Source organism: Somniosus microcephalus, chromosome 19 (assembly GCF_052327205.1).
Source record: "Somniosus microcephalus isolate GS21.2 chromosome 19, FLI_Smic_1.0, whole genome shotgun sequence".
In the NCBI taxonomy this organism is placed as follows: domain Eukaryota; kingdom Metazoa; phylum Chordata; class Chondrichthyes; order Squaliformes; family Somniosidae; genus Somniosus; species Somniosus microcephalus.
In genome coordinates this window covers 75,241,245-75,249,949 of record NC_141005.1, presented here as the reverse complement: position 1 = coordinate 75,249,949, position 8,705 = coordinate 75,241,245, and the positions used below count along the sequence as shown (strand labels likewise).

Sequence of the window (8,705 nt, the reverse complement as noted above, 5' to 3'; positions counted from 1 at the left end):
CAGTCTCTCTTCCTATCCGCCAGGGGGCGCTGTCAGTCTCTCCTCCCCTCCGCCAGGGGGGCGCTGTCAGTCTCTCCTCCCCTCCGCCAGGGGGCGCTGTCAGTTTCTCCTCCCCTCCTCCAGGGGCCGCAGTCAGTGTCTCCTCCCTTCCGCCAGGGGGCGCTGTCAGTCTCTCCTCCCCTCCACCAGAGGGCGCTGTCAGTCTCTCCTCCCCTCCGCCAGGGGGCGCTGTAAGTGTCTCCTCCCCTCCGCCAGGGGGCGCTGTCAGTCTGTCCTCCCCTCCTCCAGGGGCCGCAGTCAGTACCTCCTCCCTTCCGCCAGGGGGCGCTGTCAGCCTCTCCTCCCCTCCGCCAGAGGTCGCTGTCAGTCTCTCCTCCCCTCCGCCAGGGGGGCGCTGTCAGTCTCTCCTCCCCTCTGCCAAGAGGCGCTGTCAATCTCTGCTCCCCTCCGCCATGGGGAGCTGTCAGTCTCTCCTCCCCTCCGCCAGGGTGCGCTGTCAGTGTCTCCTCCCCTCCGGCAGAGGGCGCTGTAGGTCTCTCCTCCCCTCCGCCAGGGGGCGCTGTCAGCCTCTCCTCCCCTCCTCCAGGGGGCGCTGTCAGTCTCTCCTCCCCTCCGCCAGGGGGTGCTGTCAGTCTCTCCTCCCCCTCCACCAGGGGTTGCTGTCAGCCTCTCCTCCCCTCCGCCAGGAGGCACTGTCAGTCTCTCCTCCCCTCCACCAGGGGGCGCTGTCAGTGTCTCCTCCCCTCCGGCACAGGCCGCTGTCGGTCTCTCCTCCCCTCCACCAGGGGGCGCTGTCAGTCTCTCCTCCCCTCTGCCAGGGGGCGCTGTCAGTCTCTCCTCCCCCTCCGCCAGGGGGCGCAGTCAATGCCTCCTCCCCTCCGCCAGGGGGCGCTGTCAGTCTCTCCTCCCCTCTGACAGTGGGCGCTGGCAGTCTCTCCTCCCCTCCACCAGTGGGCGCTGTCAGTCTCTGCTCCCGTCCGCCAGGGGGCGCTGTCAGTGTCGCCTCCCCTCCGCCAGGGAGCGCTATCAGTCTCTCCTCCCTTCGCCAGGGGGCACTGTCAGTGCCTCCTCCATTCCGCCGGGGGCACTGTCAGTCTCTCTTCCCCTCCGCCGGGGGCGCTGTCAGTCTCTCCTCCCTTCCGCCGGGGGCGCTGTCAGTCTCTCCTCCCCTCCGCCAGGGGGCGCTGGCACTCTCTCCTCCCCTTCACCAGGGGGCGCTGTCAGTCTCTCCTCCCCTCCGCCAGGGGGCACTGTCAGTCTCTCCTCCCCTCCGCCAGGGTGCGCTGTCAGTGCCTCCTCCCCTCCGCCAGAGGCCGCTGTCGGTCTCTCCTCCCCTCCGCCAGGGGGCGCTGTCAGTCTCTCCTCCCTTCCACCAGGGGGGCGCTGTCAGTCTCCCCTCCCCTCCACCAGGTAGCGCTGTCAGTCTCTCCTCCCCTCCGCCAGAGGGCGCTGGCACTCTCTCCTCCCCTCCACCAGGGGGCGCTGTCAGTCTCTCCTCCCCTCCGCCAGGGGACGCTGGCACTCTCTCCTCCCTTCCGCCAGGGGGGCGCTGTCAGTCTCCCCTCCCCTCCGCCAGGTAGCGCTGTCAGTCTCTCCTCCCCTCCGCCAGGGGGCGCTGGCACTCTCTCCTCCCCTCCACCAGGGGGCGTTGTCGGTCTCTCCTCCCCTCCGCCAGGTAGCGCTGTCAGTCTCTCCTCCCCTCCGCCAGGGGGCGCTGGCACTCTCTCCTCCCCTCCACCAGGGGGCGCTGTCAGTCTCTCCTCCCCTCCGCCAGGGGGCGTTGTCAGTCTCTCCTCCCCTCCGCCAGGGGGCGCTGTCAGTCTCTCCTCCCCTCCGCCAGGGGGCGCTGTCAGTCTCTCCTCCCCTCCGCCAGGGGGCGCTGTCAGTCTCTCCTCCCCTCCACCAGGGGGCGCAGTCAGTGCCTCCTCCCGTCCACCAGGGGGCGCTGTGAGTCTCTCCTCCCCTCCACCAGGGGGCGCAGTCAGTGCCTCCTCCCGTCCACCAGGGGGCGCTGTCAGTCTCTCCTCCCCTCCGACAGTGGGCGCTCGCAGTCTCTGCTCCCCTCCCCCAGGGGGCGTTGTCAGTCTCTCTTCCCCCTCCGCCAGAGGGCGCTGTCAGTCTCTCCTCCCCTCCGCCAGGGGGCGCTGTCGGTGCCGGCGCTCCGCTCTGACGCCATGCGGTTGCGCCGCCGAGGCCGGGCGCTGTTGCCGGGAGACGTGCGGAGACCGGGCCCAGTGAGCGAGCGGGCCGCACATGGCGCTGTTCCACATTAACCGGTAGGAGCGCGGTTGGTTTGAGCTGATCGTGGCCGAGGCCCTGTGCTGTGTTGAAGCTGTGTTGTAGCTGCGACCGTGCCGAGGCCCCGGGAGGGTGAGAGCGGGGCCGGCGGCACATCTACAGTAACCTGGCTGGAGTGGAAGCTCCATGTTGTCAGTCACTGTGAATGTTCATTTCTCCCGGTGTTTAAACCCGACTCAGAGGCAAGTCACAGAATCATAGAATGGCTGCAGCACAGAAGGAGGCCATTCGGCCCATTGAGGCTGTGCTGGCTCTCTGCGAGAGCAGTTCAGCTCATCCCACTCCCCCGCACTTTCCCCATAGCCCGGCAAAATGTTTTAATTCAGGTACTTATGCAACTCCCTTTTGGAAGCCACGATTGAATCTGCCTCCACCACCCTGTCAGGCAGTGCATTCCAGACCCTAACCACCCGCTGAGTAAACAAGTTTTTCCTCATGTTGCCTTTGGTTCTTTTGCCAATCATCTTAAATCTGTGTCCTCTGGTTCTCGACCCTTCTGCCAATGGGAACAGTTTCTCTCTATTTACTCTGTCCAAACCCCTCATAATTTTGAATACTGCTGTCACATCTCTTCTCGATTATCTCTGCTCTAAGGAGAACAACCCCAGCTTCTCCAGTCTATCCATGTCACTGAAGTCCCTCATCCCTGGAATTATTCTTGTATATCTTTTCTGCACTCTCTCTAAGGCCTTCACAGCTTTCCTAAAGTGCAGTGCCCAGAATTGGACACAATACTCCAGTTGAGGCCGAACCAGTGTTTTATAAAGGTTAATAATAACTTCCCTGCTTTTGTACTCTATGCCTCTATTCATAAAGCCTAGGATTCCGTATGCTTGTTTAACCGCTTTCTGAACCTGCCCTGCCACCTTCAACGATTTGTGCACATATACCCCCAGGTCTCGCTCTTCATGCACCCCTTTAGGATTTAGTTTATATTGCCTCTCCTCGTGCTTCCTACCAAAATGTATCACTTTGCACTTTTCTGCGTTAAACTTCATCCGCCACGTGTCCGCCCATTCCACCAGCCTGTCTATGTCTTCCTGAAGTCTATCCCTATCCTCCTCGCTATACAGTTATGGCGATTGAGAAGTGCTTGTCTCAATAAATGAAGCTGTTAACTTTGCGGGCCTCGCAGCAAATGGTCACAGTCATGCCAGGTGGCCAGTCAATGGATTCGGTGGGTGCCAGAGGAGAGAAAAGCAGCAGCATATTGAGAAACATCGGAATGCTTAGGACCAGAAAAAAACAATGTGAATATGTGGCAGTTCCCACAAGATACCAAACCTTTTTTTCTTTGTCTCTTTCGATCCTCCACTACCTGTTTAATGAAAAAACTATCTTGCTCTTTTGAATTTCCAGACATCCACCTCAACTGTCTCCTGGGCACATTGTTCCTCTTATACACCAATATGTGAAGTAGTTTCAATCTAGAATGTTGCTTCACCTTTCCTTTTCTGAGCTCACGGAAGACACGGATTAATCAGGGACAGTCAGCATGGATTTGTTAAGGGAAGGTCGTGTCTGACTAACTTGATTGAATTTTTTGAGGAGGTAACAAGGAGGGTCGATGAGGGTAGTGCGTTTCATGTAATCTATGTGGATTTTAGCAAGGCTTTTGATAAGGTTCCGCATGGCAGACTGGTCACGAAAGTAAAAGCCCATGGAATCAAAGGCAAAGTGGCAAGTTGGATCCAAAATTGGCTCAGAGGCAGGAAACAAAGGGTAATGGTCGAAGGGTGTTTTTGTGACTGGAAGGCTGTTTCCAGTGGGGTTCCGCAGGGCTCAGTACTGGGTCCTTTGCTTTTTCTGGTGTACATCAATGATTTGGACTTGAATGTAGGAAGTATGATTAGGAAGCTTGCAGATGATACAAAAATTGGCCATGTGGTTGATAACGAAGAAGGAAGCTGTAGACTGCAGGAAGATATCAATGGACTGGTCAGGTGGGCAGAACACTGGCAAATGGAATTCAATCCGGAGAAGTGTGAGGTAATGCATTTGGGGAGGGCTAACAAGGCAAGGGAATACACATTAAATGGTAGGACACTGAGAAGTGCAGAGGATCAGAGGGACCTTGGAGTGCATGTCCACAGATTCCTGAAGGTAGCAGGACAGGGAGATAAGGTGGCTAAGAAGGCATACGGGATACTTGCCTTTATTAGCCGAGGCGCAGAATATAAGAGCAGGGAGGTTATGCTTGAACTGTATAAAACACTAGTTAGGTCACAGCTAGAACACTGCGTGCAGTTCTGGTCACCACATTACAGGAAGGATGCGATTGCACTAGAGAGGGTGCAGAGGAGATTTCTGAGGATGTTGCCTGGGCTGGAGAATTTTAGCTATGAGGAAAGATTGGATAGGCTGGGGTTGTTTTCTTTGGAACAGAGGAGGCTGAGGCGAGACCTAATTGAGGTGTATAACATTACGAGGGGCTGAGATAGAGTGGATAGGAAGGACCTATTTCCCTTAGCAGAGGGGTCAATAACCAGGGGGCACAGATTTAAAGTAATTGGTCGGAGGTTTAGAGGGGAATTGAGGAGAAATGTTTTCACCGAGTGTGGTGGGGGGTCTGGAACTCACTGCCTGAAAGGGTGGTAGAGGCAGAAACACTCATCACATTTAAAAAGTACTTGGATGTGCACCTGAAGTGCCGTAACCTACAGGGCTACGGACCAAGAGCTGGAAAGTGGGATTAGGCCGGAGAGCTCTTTGTCGGCTGGCACAGACACGATGGGCCGAATGGCCTCCTGTGCTGTAAAGTTCTATGATTCTATGTTTGTGCCTCTGGTTACAGCGTTTGTGGTAACAGTTTGTGATAGTTTAGGGTTTGGTTTATCTATACCTGTTGAGAGTTTTGAAAACTTCAGTAATGTCTCCCATGAGCTACTTTTTCTCCAGTGTAAACATTCCCAGATTTCTCGATCTCTTGTAGCTCAGGTGCCTTCTATGCAGTATCAGGTCCTGTGTAAAGCCAGGATACCCCAGTGTAGTATGATGAGAAGAATTCTACACTACTCAAGATGGGGCTGAACGAGTGGTTGATTCAAACTGACTATTGGCCCCAGGGAATTCTGGCCCTCTGGCTTTCCACCCTCAGAACTTGTTTCTCATTCAGACTGTCTGGTGTGGAAGGAAAAGCTTAGGTAGACTTCCGAGGAGTTAATGTCATGCCTTGTCCCCAGCTAACAAAGGCTGTTGGCCGCTATAAATGTGCAAGACCATTTCTCACTACTTAAACCCTGCTCCCGACGAAGCCATGTTTGATGACGAGCCCCTTCTCCAAATGTATGAAAAATTATGAAGAATTTATTCCTCCACTTTACTGTGACAGCACCCCCCCTCCCATGTGACCTCTACCACCAAGTTGGACAAGAGCAGCAATGTTGTGGAAACACCATCACCTCAAAGCTCCCCTCTAGGTCACAAACCATCCGAATTTGAACATATATCGTTGCTCGTTCATTGTCGCCAGTCAAAACCCTGGTATCCCCTGCCTAACGCCACTGTGGGAGCACAGTCACAAGGACTGCTGCTGTTCAGGGAGAAGGTCCACCACCCCCACCTTCTCTGGGCAACAAATGGGGCCTTGCCAGTGGTACACACGTGCCGAGAACAAATTTAATTAAATTGAACAAAAATACAATAAGGTGTTAAAATATCCAAAACAAATTTTAACAGTAATATATTTTATCCAGTGTCTTGTGTTCTAAAGTGTGGATCAGTACCAGTGGTACCATCATAGTGTTTGAATTTGAAAACAGCGGGGCTCTGTCGGCTGTGGCTCAGTGGATAGCACACTCGACTCTGACTCAGTAGGTTGTGGGTTCAAGTCCCACTCCAGGGAGTTGAGCACATAAAGCTAGGCTGACACTCCACTCCAGTGCAGTGCTGAGGGAGTGCTGCACTGTCTGAGGTGCCGTCAAACCGAGGCCCCGTCTGCTCTCTCAGGTGGACGTAAAAGACCCCATGGCACTATTTCGAAGAAGAGCAGGGGAGTTATCCCCGGTGTACTGGCCAATATTTATCCCTCAATCAACATAACAAAAACTGATTATCTGGTCATTATCACATTGCTGTTTGTGGGAGCTTGCTGTGCGCAAATTGGCTGCCACGTTTCCCATATTACAACAGTGACTACACTTCAAAAGTACTTCATTGGCTGTAAAGTGCTTTTGAGACGTCTGGTGGTCCTGAAAGGCGCTATAGAAATGCGAGTCTTTCTAATAGTGTGTGAGAAGTGAGGGTGCATCACCATGGCTGGGAGAAATGAACTGATGTTTCAGGGCAGGGCAGGGCCCAAGATACTGGACAGAAGCAGGCTGGTCACACAGTGTCATCATGGAGTCACAAAATGTCTTGAAAGGAGGTTGTCCCGCAATGTGATCCCTGGGGTGAGTGGGCTGTCGTATGAGGAGAGATTGTGTAGAATGGGCCTCTACTCTCTGGAGTTTGGAAGATTGAGAGGTGATCTCATTGAAACATACAAGATTCTGAAGGGGATTGACAGGGTCGATGCTGAGAGGTTGTTTCCCCTGGCTGGAGTGTCTAGAACTAGGGGCCATAGTCTCAGGATAAGGGGTCGGCCATTTAAGACTGAGATGAGGAGGAATTTCTTCACTCAGAGGGTGGTGAATCTTTGGAATTCTCTGCCCCAGAGGGCTGTGGATGCTGAGTCGTTGAGTATATTCAAGGCTCAGATCGATAGATTTTTGGACTCTTGGGAAATCAGTGGATATGGAGATCGGGCGGGAAAGTGGAGTTGAGGTTGAAGATCAGCCGTGATCTTATTGAATGGCGGAGCAGGCTCGAGGGGCCGTTCGGCCTATTCCTGCTCTTAATTCCTATGATTTTTCACAGAATCTGTGTTCAGTGCCTGGTCACTGGTGTGGAGGATGTGACTTGTGAAAGAATGTGCTTTACGTATACAAGTGTGTGGGAGCAGTTTCCTGGGTGATGTGGGAACCTAATGGAGCAGACTGTCATTCAGCGCTAAATGCAGAAGCCGCAGTGACTGATTTTCACCTCCAGCAGGTTCTGACTGGTGGTCCCCGGCTAATAACCTTTCTCATCGCCTTTCTCTCGAACCTCAGGTATCTCGGCGACGACGAACCTGCCAACAGTCTGCACGACCAGTCCCGATCCCAGACTTTGCTACAGAGGCTTCGCCAAGAGGCCAAAGCCAGGCAGCAGCAGCAGCTGGGAGTCAACACAGGCCCCACAGATGGACAGGGGGGCAGGAGCCAGGGAAGAGATGAGGATGAAGGAGTGCGGGACAGAAAGGGGAAAAGGAAAGCCAAGGAAGAGGCAGCGAGTTCAGAGAAAAGCGGAAAGAAAGCAAAGCGACTGTCGAAGAAAAGTGGGAGAAAGCCTGATTGCCGAGTGCTGAAGCCAGAGGAGAAGGGTGATGCAGGGTTCAGTACTGAGCACAAGGAGAAGGTGAAGAGGGACAGTGTCAGAGCAGAGAGAAAAGGCAAACTAAAGCATCGAGGCACAAATGATACAGGTACACAGTTTGCCTCTTGGCCTGCTCTCCAGTGCAGCGAGCATGCATTCTCAGACATTGTCACCCAGTGAATTGAATGCAAGCCCAGTTAAAGAGAATTAAAAAAGGAAGCGGATAGATTCCTGATTAAACGGGGAGTAGAGAGACACTGAGAACTGGGACAAGAGGCGTATGCTCTGCCTGTCCTTTTCTCATTGTTGTGCTGTTGTCATTCGACCATCACTCGGTGGCCTGTGACCGTACACCAAACAAGGTGGAGCTTGTCCATGTGATATTGATCTGGATCTTAGGTGTAGCTAATCCTAGCGCTCTCACCAGCCGCCCCACACACCCTAAACCAGACACAAGCAAGAGTGCCAATGTAATGATGCACTTTGACTTTGAAATGCAATCAATAGTTCCCTATGATACCAGGTAATCACTGGCAGCCTGCTGGTGGAAGGTGGGATCTGTCGCAATGTTTATCTAATGGGCTGAGCCACCTGAATAAAGTCAGTGGAACAGCTGTGTGGTTGGCCAACCTGTAGGATAAGTATTGAATCTAATAGCTCATTGTGTGTGTCTCGATGGAGAAGTATTGTATCTTAATGGCTGGTCGTTGTGTGTCTGTTTCTGGAGAAGTGCACTGATTATTTGCGCGGTCTTCCGTGTCCTTCTGCGTATGTGCCTGGATGGGGGCAAGCCTAAACAATGTCCCACCCCTCACCAGAACGGCGCATGCGCAGCTCCTGGGCGCGGGCCAGAGAGCGTGAGAGGCGGCAGAGCGAGCAGAGTCCTGAGCCCTGACACCGCCAAACCCCGAGATCCTCATAACACTCTGCAAGTGCCCAGGACCCTGCGACGGGCCGGAGAGCGCGAGAGGTGGTGGAGCGAGCAGGGCCCCGACACCACCAAACCCCAGGGG

The 8,705-nt window shown here is 54.3% G+C and overlaps 1 protein-coding gene across 1 annotated transcript in view; it reads left to right on the top strand.

The window, feature by feature from the left end:
• Positions 1 to 2,157: 2,157 nt before the first annotated feature.
• The window catches only part of ddx51 (DEAD (Asp-Glu-Ala-Asp) box polypeptide 51), an 88,070-nt gene continuing 81,522 nt past the window's right edge, over positions 2,158 to 8,705 (top strand). The window contains exons 1-2 of the mRNA XM_085962056.1: positions 2,158 to 2,276; positions 7,389 to 7,801. Of these exons, the coding sequence (XP_085818182.1) occupies positions 2,254 to 2,276; positions 7,389 to 7,801 (436 nt within the window). The 5' untranslated portion in view covers positions 2,158 to 2,253. The remainder of the gene's footprint in view (positions 2,277 to 7,388; positions 7,802 to 8,705) is intronic.